The sequence below is a fragment of the Poecilia formosa genome, unplaced genomic scaffold, assembly GCF_000485575.1.
Source record: "Poecilia formosa unplaced genomic scaffold, Poecilia_formosa-5.1.2 Scaffold22, whole genome shotgun sequence".
In the NCBI taxonomy this organism is placed as follows: domain Eukaryota; kingdom Metazoa; phylum Chordata; class Actinopteri; order Cyprinodontiformes; family Poeciliidae; genus Poecilia; species Poecilia formosa.
The window spans coordinates 270,360-292,984 of NW_006799961.1; the positions used below are offsets into that span (position 1 = coordinate 270,360).

Sequence of the window (22,625 nt, forward strand, 5' to 3'; positions counted from 1 at the left end):
CACACACACACACAGTTTGTGTCAGAAAGACGATTGTTCAAGTGTACCATAAAACAATGAGTTTGGACTGTTGTTTTTCAATGAATGAATCTTCTTCTGTAGAAATTCATGGAGGCAACCAACAGGATCAGTAACATAATCACCCAGGCTTTAAACCAACCCCTCTGTTAGCCAAGCGGATAAAACGTATGCAGCGGCAGAATTGTCAGCAATCTGTTGAAAAAGATTTTAAAGCACTTTGGCGTTCCTGGTTATTAGAAAAAAAATGACATAAAACTTTTTTGATGCACTTGTATTGAGTGAGATGTATTCTGTAATTCTGACCATAAAAGTTTAAAGTATCCTCTGGGAAACTTCTTCATTTTCACCTTGAATCAGGAACATGGCCTGACTATTTTTCTACTAGATTTTTTTTATCAATTTTTGTAAAAAAAATTGATAAAAATTTTTATCAATTTTTTGATAAAAAAAATTGATAAAATTTTTTTTTATCAATTTTTATAAAAAAATTGATAAAAATTTTTATCAATTTTTATCAATTGATAAAAATTTTTATCAATTGATAAAATTGATAAAAATTTTATCAATTGATAAAATTGATAAAATTTTATCAATTGATAAAATTGATAAAATTTTATCAATTGATAAAATTGATAAAATTTTATCAATTGATAAATTGATNATTTAGCAGAAAGATAAAAGCGAATTAGAGTTAGCAAATAAAACACAGAAAGCACGCTTTGTGAATACACCAAAAATAATAATAATGAAAAAAAAAAAAATGCAGGTTTAACCCATTACTGAGTTTTATGCTGTTGAAATAGAAGCTTGCAATTTTTTACCAGTGATGTGGTTAGACAAGCTTGAGTTACATGAATTGTCAATGGTGGGGGTCAAGATCTACCTAAATTATCTCAGTTTTTCATCTAAATAACTATCCAATGGAAATAATAATGAGTACTTATTACTGCAACCCTCCAGGAACAACAAAGCTGAATGTTCGACACTGCTCACAAACTCTCAAAAGAATCATGCTTCAAAACCTGAACCTTGTAAAGTTATAAGCATTTATCAATGCTTTCTAAAAAAAAAAAAAAAAGACACTGCTTAGGTTAGTAGCATTGATTTTATCCATTACACCCGTGAGGCTCCACAAAAGTAGCATAAGAGTAGAAATTGAAACAAGTAGGCTGAAGACAAGAGGATTAAATCACCCAAGTACATCCTTTTTTTTCCCCTTTTGTTTTGGCTGGAGCACCAGTCCATCTATTAAGATGCTCTTCTATGAATCCTCTCAGGTGGCCACTCATTGGAGTGAAATAGTGCCCAAAAAGGCAATTATCCATCAAAATGACAAAAAAAAATTTACCGTAGACCTTTTTGTGATCATCACATATTGGCATTTTATATATTAAAAGCAACATATATATATGTGTTGCTTTTAACAACACATATATATATGTGTGTATATATATATGTGTATATATATACACATATATATATACACACATATATATATGTGTTGTTAAAAGCAACACATATATATATGTTGCTTTTAATATATAAAATGCCAATATGTGATGATCACAAAAAGGTCTACGGTAAATTTTTTTTTGTCATTTTGATGGATAATTGCCTTTTTGGGCACTATTTCACTCCAATGAGTGGCCACCTGAGAGGATTCATAGAAGAGCATCTTAATAGATGGACTGGTGCTCCAGCCAAAACAAAAGGGGAAAAAAAAGGATGTACTTGGGTGATTTAATCCTCTTGTCTTCAGCCTACTTGTTTCAATTTCTACTCTTATGCTACTTTTGTGGAGCCTCACGGGTGTAATGGATAAAATCAATGCTACTAACCTAAGCAGTGTCTTTTTTTTTTTTTTTTAGAAAGCATTGATAAATGCTTATACCTTGACAAGGTTCAGGTTTTGAAGCATGATTCTTTTGAGAGTTTGTGAGCAGTGTCGAACATTCAGCTTTGTTGTTCCTGGAGGGTTGCAGTAATAAGTACTCATTATTATTTCCATTGGATAGTTATTTAGATGAAAAACTGAGATAATTTAGGTAGATCTTGACCCCCACCATTGACAATTCATGTAACTCAAGCTTGTCTAACCACATCACTGGTAAAAATCGCAAGCTTTTATTTCAACAGCATAAAACCCAGTAATGGGTTAAACCTGCATTTTTTTTTTTTTCATTATTATTATTTTTGGTGTATTCACAGAGCTTGCTTTCTGCGTTTTATTTGCTAACTCTAATTCGCTTTTATCTTTCTGCTAAATTCAGTTCCTTGCTTTTGTTTTCTTTCTCTTTATTCTAAGCCAAAAAGGTACAGAAGAATCCTCTTTTCAAAAACCTTTCTCATAATGATTATTAAGATTTAGCCACAGCACATTCCACATACATTTCATTACAAGACAACTTCATTTTAGAAGCACAGCAGCTCAACAAAAGCATGCTAATGAGATTTTAATGTTTCTTAATGACCCGTTGCTAGTCATTGTGCTACTTTGATTATATTCTGTACTTTGGACCATTTGTGCCGGGACTGCCAGATTAGGCGGCTTTTGTGGTCAATGATGCCAGCACACGTCCCCCACTTACAGGTTTATGGTCGTCTCTCTTAGTAACTGTAACGTTGATGTCTTAAAGGCACAGCGAGACAATGGTGGGATCTCTCAACGTACGTTCTGAAGTGTGTATGAATGATGATGAATATGATGAATAACATAATCACTCAACAAACAACGAGAATTAAGTTGGCGCATTAACTTCAGTGATCTGAAGTTGGAGCTTTACTTTGGATTATGATTGATTTCTGTACCAAACACGAGTGAGCTGGGTTTCAGGCCATTAACAGATTTTCTTCCGCCCCCTGCGATTAGCAAAAGCACTTTCCGCGCCCACACTGAATTCAGCTGGGGCTGGCTATGGTGCCGTGTGTGTACGCTCTTGCTGCCTGTGCCGAAGATGTGTGTGTGTGTGTTTGTTTTGTGTCTGCATTGCCCCCAGAATAGCCAGCTTCTCCCAGGAATATGAACTGACACATACACAGAGGAGAAACAGACGAGCCAGAAGCCAGCTACCATTAATGCGCCATATTTTATCTCCATGAATAGTACCACACACACACACACACACACACACACACACACCGTGAGCGCCTTTCTCCCTCCGGACAGGCTCTGGTTGCTGCTTATGTGTGCGTTTATGGGAGACGGCGAACATACGGCAGCTTCCATGCCTCCCAAAGGCCAATGAGGCAGAAAGTAAAGGCCTGTCAGGAAAAAAAAAAAAAAAAGTACCGTCTAAAGCAAACGCTATAAGTAAATGTAAAATTAAATCGCCTTAAAATACTCTAGCAGCTTATCGATATTCAAGCAGCATATGCCATCAACTTTTCTGTTTGGGATGGCAGCCAACAATAGCTGTATTTAAACTAAAAGCATAACAGAAATAACCAAACAAAAAGCATCCAAAAAAACACAAACCGAAGGTAGTGAAGAATGGAGATAGTATGCTCAACTTGTGTCCTTTCCATTTTGTTAAATGGTTGTAACAGAGATGACGTCATCACAACATACGGTCATGCCTTCCTGCTTTTAAAAGATGTAAGTCAAATTACTTGCTCAAAGTCAGAAAAGCCCACTTTTAAACAAACAAAAAATACTTATCTGCTTTGTAGAACAGTAATAATCCAGATTTTAATTTGTTTATTTTAAATAGATCTTTGGATGTCCTATCTCTAAAAGATGATGATATTTCGCCTTAATATATTTCCTCAGGTTGGCTTTTGCGCTCCACAGATGCCAGGCTTGTAGAATGAAAGTTACATTTCTCTGGCCAGAAAACAGTTTGAATATATTGCTTTTGGAGACATTTTTGCAAATTAAGCTCCACACCGAGAGCCAGCCAAGTTTTCTGTTAACTAATCTTCTCTCTGCCAGTCATACAGACCTGGTGGCAGTAAAGGCTAATTCCACCTGTCGCAAGGGTGAGCGACTCAGTGGCCCAGTGCTCTCCCAAGGCCAGCCCTTATTACACGAAGAAAGAATTTTTATCAATGACGGAGACCCCCCCCTTCTCAGAGGTCACACTGAAATTAAAAGGTAGAACCTGCATCTTTTCCCTCTGAGGGGAAAAGAAACTCTTATCTTCTTCTTCTTTTTTCCCTGCCTATTTTAAAATTTAAAGTAGGGTCTTCTTGCTATTTCTTACATGCATGTACATCACCATGACACAATGGCTCAGGGGACCCGCCTGTAATGTTTTAGGATTCCTTCGTTTCCCACACACATAAATCAAGCTGACATGTGGCTTTACACACTCTTGCCTCTCATTTCTTGAGGTCTCTGTTTGGTATGCACCTTAATTGGATTCTGTGTTTGCGTACACGCGTCGTGTACTCATGCCACCGTACGTGTTTTGGTCTGAGAGAGTCCACACTGGAGATATGATGTCTGGTGCGTTTGTTGCTGGCTTTAATCTCTCAATCTGACTCGACTCAAGTTAGAGTCAAGTTGGTGCCGAATGGTTTTGTCGGTCATTACTGTGTTTCTTCATTGTGTGTTCAATATCTGATGGCAGCAAACTGCTTTTAAAAAAATGGGGTGGAAACTCTGCATTGTCAAAGGTTTTGCTTGAGTTCTCTGAGTCTTTCTTGTATTGCTTCAGGTAGACAAGTCATTCGGCGTTTGCTTCTTCTTCTTGATGGCTTTCTGGGAGCTTTTTACACTGCTTTACTCTGTCTCTCCAGGAGGCTGAATGGCACTGTGATGAGTTCACCAAGGGAGCCTGCTTCAGCCGTGGAAAATCCGAGGTGAGTTTGCATGAACACTCTCTTCTATTGCTTTTCCAGACACATGACGAGAAAAACAAGTTTTCATTGTTGTTTGCAAAAAAGAAACATACGATTTTGCACCAGAAATTACTTGATGGCCTTGGCTCAATTTGCATCTTCAGAACCAACAAGGTAATTGAGTTAAAGGGATGCTAATCTGCTCCTTTCTACGATCAATTGTAAAATAAACTTTACTTTGCATGACGGGTAGATACTAATTTTATACAGTCTTTAAATAACTTAATTATCTAAAGTGTTCAAGCATGCTATTGAATCTAAACTTAAATATATTTACTCCTTGTTTTCCCTTTTTCACTCTCTACCCTCTTTCCTATTTGCAGAACTACCAAATAAAGGACAATGCTTTAAACAGTAATTTAAAATAAAATCACAACACCTACATACTGTTAGTCAAACAAATCTAGTGTTTAACAGTTAACACTGACAAATAGCATTTGCTCTTTGGCTCTGATCATTCATGTATCATTGGCTTTACAGATGTATGATAATTAAAAAAACACACACTGGGACCACATTTGGCTCTTACATGAAATTACACCCTGGACTAGCAACGTCTTCATCATACCCAGTATATAAAAAGTGTGACAGTGCTTCATGGTAATATGTATATAAAAGAAGTCTTATTATTTAAAAGTTTATTTCCTCCACACGTATAAGGAAAAAGGCCTTTGTGAACTTATCAGCAATCAGCAGAGTTGAGCATATGGGTTGCGGCCATGAAAAACCAAATAGTCTGAAGAAATGCCAGATACCTTTCGGTAGACACAGTGAGAACGTGTAATGGCGTCTTGCTAACTGCTAAAACAAGGACTGATAACGCTGGAGATAATCTCAATACACACAGACGTCAAGATAAGACTCTGAAACCAGTGGCATTTGCAGATCTCCACATCCTGGGACCAAACGCTTCCCTTAAAATCCTTTAAAAATCCCTACGCTCACCCCTACAGAGCAGGGCTCATCAGAGGCTGCCTCCACAATTTGGGAGTGAAGAGGATGAAGCGGCTCGCTTGCAGTCTTGGCCTTACCTCCGCGAAAGACTTGTGCGATCGGCTTAGGTGTCGTGTTCATCCCAGAGTGGCCAGTACAACCACGACGACTGACTTGCAACAAATACCAGTTAAGAAACGTAGCGCTAGCCAACAACATTGTGTGAACAAGCTGGTGACCATCATTAGGATGACCTGCCAGGCTGTCATGGTAGTCTACTGTTCTCCTATCCAGACTGGGTACAGAGCCTGCCTGTTTGTTAAATAAATAAATTGTTAAACTGACAGCATGTCCTTTCTCCTCAGACTCCAATCATTTAATTCGACAGATGACACCAAGCAAGGGTGCATAGGGAGATAAGCTGTTTAGCTTCAGCAGGGAGGACTTGGCAAGTCATTCATGGGCGGAACCCACATCCAGCTCTGCTATTTAACACCCAGATGTGTTTTCCTTGCACATGTGGCCCCATTTAAAAGGAGCTGAACAAATACAATGTCACTTACTTTTTCTAACATGCAATATTGCCCTTATCAAAGTTGTATATAGCTTTCTAAATAAAACTAATCTTTGTTATTATTTTCTTTTGTATTTAGTATTTCCCTTTTCTTTCACATCATGTCGAAATAAAAACCTTATTCTTTCAAACTTCAGCCCAAAAGTCATCCATTGCTAAGGACTTTCTAAAATTGCAGGCTAAAAATAAAACTACAATATAGGAATTAAACATGTTAGGACTTGAAAGCAACTGGATTCACTTTATCCACCCTTAATATATGGACGCCGTTGGAGCTTGAGTGGTTTTAAATCTGCTCACTACAGTGAAACGTTCCCTTACTATACTTAAACATTTATTTATAGGCTTTTGTACAAAGGGAGTTCCTATTGTTTTACTCCTTTCTTTGCAGCCTATATTTTAGTATGTGGCCTGATGGTATAGCCTTCTCTATACAACAGATGTCTGTTTGAGCTGAATTTGACTTGTAGGTGAACTGCTCAGCCCTGATTCTTATGTGCGTCTGCCGCTGTGTATTTATCCTCCAGTGAAAGGTGGTCAGGGACCCATAATAGGCATGCACAGGCTGCCCAGCACATGATCGTCGAAGTGAATTACAGACCAAAGCTACCTCAGTCCTCGGGAGTCGCTACAGTCTGGCAGGGCAGCATTGTTTTACTCTGTGTTCTCTTCTGAGGATCAGTTGCTGTGATGTACACTAAGAATAGCATTTTTCCCCCCTCCAGCAGTTGACAGGGCTTTCTGTGGTTTATTACCTCCCTCAATGCACATCAATATACCATAAATTAAGCTGTTACGCAGATCCCATCCCTGTGTTTTTGGGAGAATTTACCGGTGATTTTAGGTTGTTTTTTTGTTTTTGTTTTTTTTTTTTTTGTCCCTAATACATGCGTCTGCGCCTCGGTTCTGTGTTTGATTTATTTCAGCTAAGATAAGAAAGCAGAGTTAAATCACCTTGTTTGCTGTTTCTGTTGTGTTGTGAGAACCAGCATAAATGCTTTTGTTTTGCTCTACAGATGTGGAAAGTTTGTCAGGAAGCTGTCACAATAAAGCCAAGCAGTGGATGCTGTCAAAATCATAATTATTCCCATTACTAAATTAGGAAGAAACTGCGGAGAAGAATTCAAAAATGTAGGTCCTTATTTTTCAACCCACCCGCAAACACCCACACCTCCTCACACAAGTTTATAGATCACATCCAGCTGCACAAACACCCCGAGTTCAGGGGCATTGCAATAAATTTAAATATCCTCAAAAAGTTAATTTCCATTAGTAATTCCATTTAAATTGTGAAACGCATTAGTTATATAGGGATATATTTTAAGAATTTATTTCTATTTTCCTGCAATGATGACATGCTTAAAAAAAATGAAAATATTTTTTATTTTCAGTACAGAACTCAATACAGAGTTTGTTTTTTTTGTTTTTTGTTTTTTTGTTTTTTAGGTGTAATGTACTATTCAATTATGTGGGGCTGATTTTGCATTATTCCTTGCATCAAGGTGTGAAGGCAGTCAGACTTTGTCGCGACTGAAGTGGCAGGAAAAAAGCTCAATTCTGAGTGGCCGTCTCCAGCACTGCGTTATAAAGGTAGCGCCTTTGCAGAAGACACCATCAAGCGCTCTGACATTTATTAATAGAAGGTTTGGACTTTATAAAGCTCAGCAAACCAGCAGATGACCTAAATCATCAGTGAGTGTGGAAACCTCACATTGAACACACTGGACTCCAAGCAACGGTGCCTGTACAAAGCCCCCAGACTCTCCCTAGACTCTTGATTTCCCACTAAAGGGTAAAATGTACTTTCCTCTGAAAAAACACTTTGGACCGAGATCAGTTTATGGTTCTGAAAATGCCTCTTGACGACAGAGTTATCCCGACGCAAACATCATGCCATTTCCTCGATGCCTCTGTGTGGTGGCTCTTAAAGTTCTGACTCCAACCACAGTCCATGCCTTACCAAACGTTTGAATGGGCTTTGCTACAAGATCTTCTCAGGGCTGTGGTCCACACCTTTTCTTTCCCCTAAACTGTTCATTAATATGTTTGTATACAAAATTGTGTTAACTGATAGATTCTCTAATAGTGATTTTTTTTTCTTCTTTACACAGACACTGGGTGCAGTCTGCTGGGCTTCCTCACAGAACTTTTTTTTTTATCATTTGCTATGATAAACTGAGTTGACTGCACTGCATTATAAGTTGCAACTAATTAGACCTGTAGATAATTTTTAGAAATGATTTGAATTACTGTATGTTTTTCAGTGACGTTGCAGAACGAGACAGCAGCCTTACCTATAATTATTGTGGCCATACCATGGGTTAGTTATGCAATACTCCAATGAAATTCTCTAATCTTCTACGAACTATAACCCATGTTAAACAAATTAATAAAAAATACACAGAGTAACATGTAATGCATATGTAACATGTGAAGTATTACTCAAACATTTATACTTTTTGAGGATAAGGCTTTAATAAGCCCCTGTAGGCTTGTAAATGTGCTGCTCATGAACACATCTTTTGTTTTAACGGCATATACGTGGTCACCTTGAATACTTGGAAGTGTTGAGGGTTGGGAAACAAGTAGTTCCAGGTGTTGGTGTTCATGTTGTTTGGGGAAAATAAATTCCCTTTCCTATGCCAGCCTACACTCCTAAATCAGACCCTTAAGAGTGAAAAGAGGGGTGGGTGAGGGTTGCTGCAGTGGCTGAAACAATAGCAGATTTACAAGGGTTTAAACTTTTACAAGAGCCCTTTACCTGTGACCAGGGCCCCTGTTAGACGGAGAGAACCCTACAGGTTTATTTATTTTTTGGCCTGTGAGAAAAAAAAAATTGCCACTTCATGAAGTAAATGCAGACCACCTTTACATTTACCACAGGTTGACTTTAGTTGATGGAAATCACCTGCAAGCCCTCATGAATGCCTGACCTTTACATTGAAAGTTCATAACATTGAGCGCCGATCTATCATTCAATCAATCTTTCACTCTGTCAGTTCTACTCTGGTTTTTGTGAGCTTCTGACCGAGAGCCGAGTAGTTTTGCTTGAAACCCAGGAAGGAATTCCCACAAGAGTAAGGAGCCAAGAAAAGGCTGATGAGTGTGTACTTCACTCTAATTTGGAGAAAAGTGGTTTGAATTGATTGTGGTGGGGAGCGGGGCTAAAAAGAAAGGATGATTGAATGAAGTGTATGAGAGGCGACATTTTCATTTCACTTTCTGACCAGTCAACAAAGCCAAGGCAATTTTCTAAACTAATTCTGAGTGGCCCTCTCCAACACCTGTTGCATTTATCTGGTCTCCGCCGTGTTGAGATCCCTCTCCAAATCTGATCCCCACTGAATTAGGATGTGACATGGCTAAGTCATGCAGACATTAGCCTTGATTTGACTCTGTGTAAGTTGGCCACGTTTCGGAGCAGCCCTCCTGTTGATGCAGGTGCTTTTCTTATTTATTGGCATAAAGTGTAATTTGGCCCCTTCTGCCTAATGCTGCTGCTTGCCAGTGGATAGATAATGGAACTGTTAGTAACTGCTATATATGTTTTCTTTTTATTTTTTTGCCTGTGCGTTTCTGCAGGAGGAGTGCCAGAACTACATTAGAGTGCTGCTGGTTAATGGGAACAGGCTGTTTACCTGTGGAACCAATGCATTCACACCGATCTGCACCAATCGAACGGTATGAGCATCATAACATCCACAATGCTGTTTACAGAGCCTGCAATTTGCAATCCAAACCCCTTTTTCAATGCATACATAACCATCCACGAGTTTGACAGAAACTGAAAGAGGCTGTGTTTTTACTGTCATATTGTTTTTTGCCTAACATTTGCAACATTATTTTTTACAATGCTGGATGGAGTAAAGTTTCAATATTAACATAAACACTTCACAAAAACAACTTGATGAATAACTGCAGCTTTTAACAGTTTTAGATAAAGTTGAAGCTTAGACTAATAATATTTTTAGTTGCGCCCATCTGCCATCTGTGTAGTTTACACAAAGCAGCATGTGTACTAAGCTTTTTTTTTTTTTTGCACATAAAGAGAAGTGCCTCAACAACACAAAATAAATATGACATTATAGTTCTGCAGACGTTCTGCACTTTCTTGACTGAAATACAGATATATAATGGCATATCATGGTGTATATAATGGTGATAGGGTCCACAGATATGGTAAATGATAATGTCCTTGTTAATTCTTTACTTTTTAGCACTACAATCTCAACCAGTTGGACTGTAAATTGAATTTCTTTATAGCACTGACCTTTTCTAAGCTTAGAAAAATTATCCTTCCTCAATTTGCCTTGCATAGTCAAAGACAACTAGGCTTGCTAATTTGAAATTTTTAATTATGTTTTTTTTTTTTCATTTGAGGAAATGTCTAAAATAGCAAACACAGATTTGACAATTATATAAAAAACTAAGCAGCAGAACAAATGTATGTATCCTCTTTAAAGAAAAACATATCTAAAAACATATGTTTGCAGTCCACTTTTAAAAGACACAACTCTTAACTGCACATTTATTCAATCCATAAATTGTCAGTAAACATAAGAATGAGATTTTTGATAATGTGACACTTTTTACTGCACAATTAAACAGCAGAGAACCTGCCAAGGCATTCTGTGAGACTCTTACATCAGCAAAGTCTCTCCACTAGTGGAAAGAGTAGCCAAAAATTACACTCAAGTCAGGGCAGCACTGATAGTAATTAAAAAAAAAAAAATACCCAAGAGTAAAAAAGTAAAGCCTACTTAAGTAAAAACAAATGAAAGCGGAAGAAACACTCGTTTCCAAATCTGTTTTCCACCAGATCAAACTATTGAATGCTTGTGAAGACACAATATATACTGTTTATTTTGTGTTTTCTAAATCTCCAAATTGGCACCATATTCTCAGAGGACAGAAAATAACATTAAAACAATGATGCTTGTCTTCAACCGTTTTAACGTTGAAGACAACTGGTCAAGAAGCTGTTCTCTGAATTGTAGTCAAACTGGTTAACCATATCTTCTTTGGATAGCATTCCAGCTTTTTAACCGTTATGCATTTTTTCTTCATTGATAATCATAACCTTGCAGGTTGGTCAAGTGCATCAACTCCCTCGCGTCAACGCGAGGGGGCCGCGGCTGCCGCCTCAAAAGAAGCTGGCAGCCGCTACAAAGCACGCACTTTGAGAAATCGTTAGCATAAAATAGCAGCATTATGACGGGCATGTGAACAATGCAAATTTGAAGACTGGGTTGTTATTTTAATGATGTGACATTGTTTGAGGGAAAGGTCAGGTTGATCAACTTATTTAATCAAGGTGAGTCGGGAGAATGACACCTCAGCATTCCCTGTTCAAGCTCCCATTGTGCAGCCGGGCGTGCTGACTAATTATAAAAATGAATCCTATTAAGGGCCCTGATTTCCGGAATTAATGTTACCCCAAACTTGTTTAGCATCTCAATCAAAATGTTAAGCTCATTACTCTTGTTAATGCTGGCACTGGGCTCCGTGTAAACACTTGTTGACCCTTCTGAAAAGTCATTGAAATTTATTTAGCTTCTGTTTTTTTGTTTCATTACTTTTTGTGCACTCCTTCTTTCTCCTATTACATTGAGATGACTCATTCCCCTTTGGCTCCCAGGGAGCTGATCTTAAACATTAGAACTATTTTTGGTGAAACTTCTCACTTTGAATTCAGCAGGCTGCACTGAGGTCAGCCATGTCTTCTGCGTTTGTTCACTCACTACAGTTATAAAAAAAATATACATTTTATAAGGTGACTAAAATATCTAGGAGACTACTTCTGGTGACATATGCCCCTGGAGTCAAGTGTAGCTGAACTTTTAAAATGTCAGACTACTTTTTACCTTATAACAGTGATATGACCACATCGCCAATCTGCATTTCACTCTTAGAAGAAGACTGGGCAGGAGTTTACAACTGAGATGACATTTGTTTTGGTCCTAAAGCACTGAATTCAAAGGTCAGAATCTCATAATGACTGTTTACTGCTGTGAAAACACATATAGTTGAAATGCCATGACATTATTACAGCTGTATTTCTTTAGGAGCTGTCATATTTACGAGCTGAATGTTCGTTAATTTGAAACATGGGTCAGGAACGTCGGCATCAATAGAACGCCGCTCACACAGGTTTTTTATCAGCTGTGACGATGAACAGAGAGTGGCATGAGTATCAATAATTTAACAGAAAACTAGAGAGGCCTAAGACAGACTGTAAGGTATAGAATAAGAAATGGTGCGTTGGCAATAAGGTGCACCTCATGACTGATTTTGATTAAACTATATTTATTTGTCAAATACCTATCGCTACTAGAGAGACACACATCAAATTTTTAGTTTTTTGTTGTTGTTTTTTTTAGCTTTGATCTGCCAATGACTTAATTTGAGATGATTCCGATATCCCACATTTATTTCCACATAAAGTGGCTAAAATTACACAAAGGCTAATTGTACCAAGTGCACATGATAAGACGCCTGCTTCTCACTAGTTCAAGGAGATTCGCCAAGTTTGAACCCCAGACATTTATTTTGGTGAGCTCCTGACTCAAGTAGACATGATCATTACGGCGAGCTTGAAAGAGTTTCTGTGGCCATTAGAAAGAAGTTACAGCAGCCAATGTCTGGATGTGTCAAATGAATTTCAAGTCATCCATTCCACAGTATGAGACATAGTAAACACTTTGAGGACATTCACAACAACCACCAATTCTCAGGTCTCAATGACAACCTGAGAACAGACAACAAGGCGCTAAAAGAGTTCTCCAAAACCTCTGAAAAGTTAGTACAGGGCCTACAGTTCAAAGTTGATATTGTTAATGTCAAAGTGAATGCTTCTACAATCAGAAATTCAGCAAATCTCCTCCTCGCAAACTTCTCATAATAAATTTGCAAATAAGAGACATTTGTCTACATTGTTAGCATGGCCAGTCCATACATCAGATTTCCCTGCACTTTGGGAAGTGCAGGGAAATTTAATTTGTGGAATGCTAACTATTGGGGCCTGATGCACTCTTCTACTATAACCTGCAGAGGACAGTGGGTACTTCCCTCAGGTGCTGGCTCCTACCTCGTTTCAAAACGTTCAGAGTACAGAGGAGGTGCTTTAATAATACTCACACCCGTGAGCGCTCAACTGTGGAGCGTGCCAGGGGCCTCTTAAAACGCCAGTGGCAGCGAGTAAACTTTATTTCACGTCACTGTGGCTACCGGAAAAGATATGTTTCTGCCTCTCCACCTCACTCACTTTCATGGCTTTCTGCCTCTGTGAAATTGTGATTTTTTTTTTTTCCCCTCGTTTCCTCATCATTGCTATTGTTAATAATGAAATAACGTGATAAGCTGGCTCATTTAAATTAACACTGTCATTCACGAGGTGCTTCGCATTGACCATTTGTGGTCGAGGGCATGTAGAGGGCAGAACCTGAGGCGGGACCTTGTGCACAAACTCTTAGGTACAGCTGTGATTTATGGAGGAAAATTGCTTAATGGTTTGCATGCACATGGTTTTATAAATCAGAACGTGTTTTCGTCCGGTTCTGTTCACTATCCAGCTCCTCTCTGCATTTCTAATGTTGATTAAGTTTACTGCAAATTATTGGTCGCCCTGTCAATTACCAGGTCTGAACTATGCAAGCCCAAGCCAGCAGATAGCTTCCTTGCCATATTTAGCAGGTGAAAACTCTTACTCTGACTGTTGGGTTTCTCATTCTTTTAAGAATTATTCAAAGAGTCGATGGTTCTTCTTTACAAGCTGTGATCCATCTCCTTCCACAAAAGTCCCTAGAGCGTCCAAGCCCTGCAGCTGCTTGCTCTATACAGGGACGACTTTCACTTCCCTTCCTTCAAAATGAAACGGCTTCTTTGCCATCTATTTATTCCTCCTTCTCTTCTTTTTCTCAATGACCCAGCTGACCTAATAAAATGACTCCTGCCAACGGAATCAGCCGTGTCAATACCAGGCTTTCACCTCAGACTGGCAAAGCTCACACAGGGTCGCTTCTCTGTTGTGGTTTGGGTTGGCATTAGAGAGCAGATAGGACTTTTTTTTTTTTTTATCCAAATCGACAGGCTCTAGGACATTGGCAAAAGTCGCTGCCTGGTTCCTCTAAACACATTGCTCTGAATTCACCTTAACCCTACCATCTTGATTTACTCATTTGCCATGGGAACTTCGATGAATATTGAAAGTGCACATGTCATGACATAAATCCTGCATGCCGTTTTGCTTTTGCACCATAAAATATAATTACATCTTAGATTGGAAAATTGCAATTCTCCTTTTCCCTTTCCAGAGCGCACTTGCAGAGCCATGTGCTATGGCTCTTCAGCAACCAGTCCAGCGTGTCAGGGATAAGCCAAGGTCAAGCCGTAAAGTATTTTTAAAAAGCGGGACCTTGGATTTGGCTTTATATTCAAAGGCGAAATGCAGTGGAGCAGTTCATCGCTCATCAAGCCTTTTCTGTAACTCGGAGTGGCAACTCAAAGATGTGGTTTAGCAATGTTCCATGTTGACGAACAGCTGGTTGTTCTGTAGAGACACCAGAAACCAAACCATTAAAGCACTTCAGCCAAGATGAATTCTGTTGGTCCTGAACAGGTGGTTTCTTACCATTAGACTAAAAAGCAGCTGTTGTGCTTGTGTGTTTTACGACGCTGATTATTCTGAATGTGCTCTCTAATTATGCTCCTTGCTTCTGAAGGTTCTGGTTGTACGTGTTGTTGTGTGCTTCACAGTAGATGTAAACAAAGCAAAATGTCATGAGATGAGGTATTTTTTGCTGCGTGTGCTATTTGCATATTGGCAGGAGCAAACAACACAGCTGCACACTTCTTTGATTTGCATTTTAATGTTGCCCTTTGATGCTTTGTCCTATATATTGTTGCTGTTGTCCTACATCACTATGCTTACTTTAGTGCCTGCTGCTGCGTGATACAGCACCAACAGCAATTGTTCGTAGCTGCGGTAAAGATATTTGAAAACCGTAAGATATTGGACCTTTTATTGCAGTAGTATTACTAAAAATAAAAGTAAAATCCAGACCTTAATTTTAGTTAATTTATTCAATTGGAGGATGGAATCTCACCTAAGAAGTAACCGTTTCCAGTCTTTGGGTAACAATTTCTATAAAATAAACTTTCTAAAAGTATTTCTTGTGATTCTTACTTTACCTTTCTCTTTGAATTAGAGTGTGTCTGGGTGCAACTGCATTTGAAAATGAAAAGGACAAAAGTGCATGCCGTTAAAGAAGAGCAGATGTGCGTTTATCTCCCAAAGTCGTGGAATGATTACAAGAAAATAGTTATTTGCCCAGTGTTGCCCATGTCTTCAGTAGGAACAATAATTAAAACATTTTAAACAACAATGGTGATTCACACAGCTGCTCGAGGACCCGAGTTTACCCTGCAACCGCGCCCATCATGCAGGATGTCGATTGTAAGAGATAAAAAATAAACAATAAAAAACCACTATTTAAAGAGTAACAACTTTGGCTCACCAAGGCATGTTAACAAAGGTTGTTTTAAATCTGGCCATTAGAGTGCAGTTCTGAGTTATCTTCCAAATTTTGAGGAAAGTAGCAAACATGAGGACATTTGCTAATTGTCTATATTGTACATTTCACAAGGGGACATAAAAAAAAGGCACCGTAGTAGGCAGACATAGCCTGTGCAGACATTAAATAAACTGCAGCATACGGAAAAGTTCTAACGTTTCCGTTGTCTCCTTTGTTCCTTTTCCATGACCAAGACCAGGTTATTTCAAAGAAAACGTGGATGGTATCTGCCGTAAAACATAAATTGAGTCATCACTGGAATCCGAAACATATGCGCAGAGAAAATATGAAGCCTCTTCTAAGGGCAAGACATTCTGCAAGCCTACCAAAAGCCTGTGGGATGAGATGAGCAGACGAAAAGACAGCATAAGGAATATAGCATTTTGAATGGCTACAGCAAATCTTAGGGGAATATCAAGTGTTACAAAGTATTAACAGCTGTGTTGCAAATACATTTATTACATGCAATCTTGTAAAAATAATTTCTTTCTTAACACAACTAAATTAGCTAAATTAGGGTTGGGATATATTGCCTTTATATATCTTTTAGCAAACTGTGCAAATTAGGGAGGAGGTCGTTTTCTTCATGTTGCAAATAAAAGGAAACCCACTCTGTAGTAACACAGAGACAGTTTATTCTCGTCAGTATTTTGTTCTTGAACTCCCACTTTAGCCTGACTTTCCACTATATTACAGCTGACGAACCTGACCGAGATCCACGATCAGATCAGCGGGATGGCTCGGTGTCCCTACAACCCCCTGCACAACTCCACAGCCCTCATCACGTCCAGCGGAGAGCTCTACGCCGCCACCGCCATGGACTTCTCTGGACGAGACCCGGCCATCTACCGCAGCCTTGGCGGACTGCCGCCATTACGCACTGCCCAGTACAACTCCAAGTGGCTAAACGGTAGGCAGTAAACGGCAGCTAATTGCTATATTTCGTGTACATACGTGTAAAAACTAGCCTGTGCCATTGCCTGCCTGTGCAATTCTGCTCAAAAATGATCCTCGCTTCCGGCACATTCTGGGCTTCCCCCACTTGCCTCAGATTTTCGCCGGTTTATTTTTGACCGGGTCAATCAGCGAACAGAAGCAGACGTTGTCAATGACGACGTCGATTTTCTGCATGTAGTTTAGCAATGGCAGTGGAGGGAAGTAAACAAAGCTGTTCGGTCGATGTCGGCCACGCTTCCAAATATTAAAGAAACATTAACAGCCGCCTCGTTTGGATCGGAACCTTCGCTCTCCACAAATGGAGTACGGTTGCTTACAGCGAAGGCAACTTCCGGTAAGCTTCATCATGGGCAAACGCTAGCAACTGGGTAAAATTTAAAACCTCAGACCCTCTGTATGAAACAAATAGCGTAGGACAAGGGGCTGGCTATGTAAGAGCGACATTATTCAAAGATATTTGAAGGGTTACACTGAATACATATGTCACTACGATGCTTGAAATGTCACTACGATGCTTGAAATATTTGCACTGCAAGAGGAGAGTCGGTGTGTTTTCATCAGACTCACAGCCACAAGCATCTGTAAGATTTTATTCTCCAAGAAACCTTTTAGTAATCAGCCCCGTGCAAAGCAAATACTGCTCTGAACGATAATATTCACTTGCCGTTTAACGGTTAAACAAAATGTTTCTAGAGTTTCATGTCGGCAAGAAAATCTGTGTGTGGTTTAAAACATAAACACCTTACCTTTTCTTTAAGGAGAACTCAAGTTTGAAGTCCAGAAAAATCAATGGTGTTTTCCCCCCCTTAAAGCTAAAAGACATCGTAGAGCAGATTGGGGAACTTCAAATAGCTTAAGATGTCCATCCTACACAGGAGCAGGTCAATCAGTATCTTGGCTGCGAGTGACTTTTTCCCTGATTCACATTTAAGCTAAATTGAAAAAACAAATTTAAAACTACCTCATACCTTGCTTGGCAGCCACCTTCTGGGAGAAGGCTTAATAACTAATTTTATGGGGAATTGATTTTCTTCCTACATCTCCCCCTGCGCTGCCCTCTGAAGGTGCAGAGAAGAAAAGGGCAAAAATGAGATGGAGGAAGAGAGGAAAAAGGGGGGGCGCATTTTCCTTTAAAGCCGAATTAAATCACCGTCAGAAAGAATAAAGTGCGCATTTTAGATCCAGTAATGTCATACATAAAGATGAACGCTTTAGCTGTAGCCGTGTCATGGAGGTTGCATGTTTCAGATAGGGTGAGAGCTATTACCCTCCACCTGTTTTGGTCATTTCTCAGCCTAACCTTTAGGTTTGGGGAGTGAAAAATGAGCTTTCTTATTACAACACAAAGCCATTAATAACATAGCCTGTAGTTATTAATCCTGATCACCTGCTGTTGTGTGGGCCGCATGCACGCTCACACACACTATGAGCCAATCAGTCATAATGCGTAGCCTATCGCTCTCCCACTCCATTCACCTCCCACAGCCTTAAATATATTTCTGTCTGTATTTTTCTTCATCTGTCTGCACTTCATCTTTCCTTTTTTTCCCTGGCTGTCATCGAGTTTTCTTTCTGGGTCGGTTTTTTTTTTTTTTTTTCCTGTCCAGTTCATTTTTGCCGCCGCTTTTTCAACAGAGCCAAATTTCGTCTCCTCCTATGACATCGGCAACTTCACTTACTTCTTCTTCCGAGAAAACGCGGTGGAGCATGACTGCGGCAGGACCGTGTTTTCCCGAGCCGGACGTGTTTGCAAGAATGACATCGGTGGCCGCTTCCTGCTGGAGGATACGTGGACCACCTTCATGAAAGCCAGGCTGAACTGCTCCAGGCCAGGAGAAATTCCCTTCAACTACAACGAGCTGCAGGGCACCTTCTACCTGCCTGAGCTGGAGCTGCTCTATGGCATTTTTACAACTAATGTGTAAGTGATGTTGCATGACCAAATTCTTAAGTTGTTCAAATTAATGCTAAACCTAAACATCCTCCATTAATCCACTACACACTGCGCAGCTACCGATGTTGTGAAGAAACCAACCATTTCTGTGGTGCAGAGCACGTTGCTGATTCTTTTCATGTTCAGTTTTTTCAGATGAAACCACAAAAGCCATCCAAACCTAAACTAAAAAAAAAAACAAAAAAAAAACCTCTTTCATAAACAACTTTAAATAAATTGAAAACGGCCCAGATGGTAAGGATATGGATTTCTTAGCTTTGTTTTTAGGGTAATCTAAACCCTTGAGTTATTCTAAGATATGCCTGTTGATTTTTGTAAGGCAACACCCAAAACACAACAAACGGGAAAATCTAAAGAAATTAGACCGAGGGTCAGGGAATGAATTGTGGACCTCCACAAATCTGATTCACTTTTGTGTTGTTCACATTGAAATGAGTCATTTAATGACATGAAATGAAAAGAAAATTAATAAGGAAAATGCCAGATTACAATTTGCACAAACATGTCAGCCATGTCATGCGTCTGATGAAAGACAGATTGGAGTGTTTGACCAAAAAGAACATTTGGTTGGAAAACAGTTTCAGCTTGCAAGCCTTAGAATATCATCCTGTCTGGGATGTAGCAAAAATGAAAGCATCATGGTTACAGCTAATATTTTGTTCATGACAAAAATAGATGGTACTACAAGTAAAAAAAAAAAAAAAAAAATCTTGTAAAGCAGCATCTCAAGACATAACAATAAAAACGCAACTCCACTCACAAAAGCAAATGGCAGCAGTTTGCACTCAGTGTGGTGCTCCAGATTAATTCGGACAGTAGGTTAGGATTTAAAGTTAGCATTTCGAGTGACAATAGCTTAGGGGCAGAAACTATTTAACAACCTGCTTGTTCTTGCTTTTCGGGACCGGTAATGTCTGCCTGAAGGCAGCAGTTCAAAAGAATGAAGTGCTGGGTTAGATGTGTCCTTTAGAGTGAACATTGGGGAGGAAGTTGAGGTTTTCGGCACAAATAGACTTTCAAATGGATCTTTATACCACCAAATGTGTTACAGTGTGGTTTAAGGATTGTAACAAGCATCAACATTAATGAACAATGAACCAAAGTCGTACAGGTTAAAATTAAATTTCAATGTCAGGAAGAAAAACGGTAGTCTTGTATGTAAATATCTGTAGATTCAGAAGAGTATTATAAATTTTGCTCCGTACTAATACACACCTGGCAGTGCAGCATTCTCTCATTCACATTTAGATGTGAACCATATTTTTTTTTTATACGATGATATGCATAGCAAGATAAGAAACAGTGTGCATCTGATGAAGAGTTTGAATGCATTTCATGTTTTATCTGAGAGGCCTTTTACATTCTTATTACTGATTGGATGTGTCAATTTTACAATCTAATCTCATATCAAGTGTTTAATCCTCTGTTTTATTCTCTTTTCCTTCTTATTTCCTGTTATTTAAACTGCTGTACAGCCACTTGCCCTATCATTAAAGCTGAGTAATCAATTCTTTACAGTCAACGCCTTCATGCAACGGAGGGGAAAAAAAAAAAAAAAAAAAAAACATTTGAAGGGTATTGGAAACATTTCCCCCTACAGGCACAGAGCTTAATGAACAGCTGCACTGGATTATAATTCACATCGCCAAAAGTCTTGCAGTTTGTGTCGAGAGTTAATGCTCTCATTCTTTACTTTCTCTTCCAAGCGAGGCGACCGGTACTTGTTGAAACTGACAGCTTAAAAAGTCAAAGCTGTATTTCAGCTCAGAGATCTATACCGTTAATCAGAAAAGCCGAGCAGCTTAATTGTGCCTTGTTGCTGGATTTATAGTCTAATAATGACAGTCACGAGCGACGCAGAGGGTGTCTGTCTCTTTAGGGTTTGATTTTTTTTTTATTGTTGTTGCCAGCATGCCGAGGTAATCCTAACAAAAGCACACAAAATCTGATGTGCTTCCACATTGAGCTGAGTTATTTATTTATTTTTTTTGTAAATTTGATAATGCTAATCTTTGTTTTTGTTTTCTTTCCACTCTCCTTCCTGTTTTGAGGGACTGTCTAATCTTTTTTTTTTTCCCCTTCTATTCTCAACCATCAGAAACAGCATTGCTGCATCTGCAGTGTGTGCCTTCAATCTCAGTGCCATATCCCAGGTTTTTAATGGACCTTTTAAGTACCAGGAAAACTCACGATCGGCTTGGCTGCCCTACCCCAACCCAAACCCAAACTTTCAGGTAATGTATGCGTATTCATCCGTGAGGTATCATGTTATGTCGCGATGGATTCTAATGGTGCGACAACCTCTGGAAAAAAATACCAAAGTATTTACAAATTTCTAAAAGATTTCAAAATGCTATTAAAATAACAGGAGCATTTTCTCTACATTTGTAGTTGTTTATGCAGGATATCTTGGAAGTTCTTAAGAAAGTCCATCCAAAACAAAAATGTTACAATAAATCAGGTTCATGATAACATTAGGTGGTTAATGCTTCTTTCTGCATTTCAGACCTTTTGAGGTTTGTGTGTAAACTCCACATTAGGGGGATGTTTCAGTGTTGATAAGAATATTAAACCAAAAACAAAGGACAACCCAATGATCACCTTTGATATGATTAGGAAATCAGGACCAATCTGTAAAAAGAGGGACATTTTTGCACACTTAATGAAGAATAAGCGTTCCTCACCCATTCACCTCAGAGGAAGCTCTTCACGTGTTATATAATTTCTTATAAGTATCTATTAAGTGCGTCTTCTCTCACAATCGCGCACATTATGGCTGCTCATTATAAACTCTGTTGTATAGGTCATTCATTCCTTGAAGATATCTCATGGAGTCGCCCTTAATAAACCTAACTTATTTTTGCACTGGTAATTCTTTATGTTTATGCCCTACCCTAAAACCTGAAGGTGTATGGAAAGCATCTTATTTTGATTTAAGGCACCATTCCACAGCGATGATGCGGAGGGAATGCGTTATTTGCAGAACAAGTGGCTCTCGGTTTTTGCAGCCATAGCAGATAGTGAGAGAGCTAATCCACCCGGCTTTTCGTGAGGAATTGAATTCCCTATGAGGTGTGGCCACTGGTGGGTGACACTTGCCTCGCTTTCTCAGACGTTTCTCATCACCGGCCTCCATCATGTCGCCGCCTGAGCCAGCACGTGCAAGAGCCCTCGATCGAGAACTAACACATGCATTATCTATAATGGCGTTGCTCATGCAGAAAAGGCGAAAGGAATGCTCGGAGGGGGGAGGAAAAAAAAAAGGTGCAAGCTTTGATGGTATGCTGCATGCACACGTGAGCACACGGCAATAAATCTGTGACATGGAATGTAACTCTCTGTCGTCATGCATTCTCATATCTTGCTTGTCAGCAGCTAGTTTAGCAAAAACAAACTTCATGAAAATCAATTTTCCTTATCTGGTCAGAGCTGACTGCAAATTTATGCCCTTCAGTGTGCTATAGGAACATCACATCGGGGGAGTCTGTGCTCCATATTTTTTGTTACGCTTCTCGAGGATAAACGTGGATCCGTCTCACCTCTCTTCCCCCCACCATCTTCCTGACTTAAGCTTGGGTACAATGTTTGCTCCTTACCAATGGACCAATGCTCACTTTATCTAGGTTTCAGTGACATCTTCATCAGGCATTTGTCAATGTTGGGATTTACAAGCGCAAGATTTATAGCTCTTTCTCAAGCCAGCACACAGACTTTCACAGAAGCGCAGGCACCAACAGGCATCTGTAAAATCAAGGAGCCACAGAAACCACAC

At 39.2% G+C, this 22,625-nt stretch overlaps 1 protein-coding gene across 3 annotated transcripts in view; it reads left to right on the plus strand.

Annotated features, from left to right (window-relative positions):
* LOC103135213 (semaphorin-5A) overlaps positions 1-22,625 on the plus strand; it is a 119,375-nt gene that overhangs the window by 73,104 nt on the left and 23,646 nt on the right. For all 3 annotated transcript variants that reach the window (XM_016669342.1, XM_016669341.1, XM_016669344.1), the window contains exons 5-9: positions 4,762-4,824; positions 9,953-10,051; positions 16,639-16,852; positions 18,535-18,820; positions 20,952-21,087. In XM_016669342.1, the coding sequence (XP_016524828.1) occupies positions 4,762-4,824; positions 9,953-10,051; positions 16,639-16,852; positions 18,535-18,820; positions 20,952-21,087 (798 nt within the window). The remainder of the gene's footprint in view (positions 1-4,761; positions 4,825-9,952; positions 10,052-16,638; positions 16,853-18,534; positions 18,821-20,951; positions 21,088-22,625) is intronic.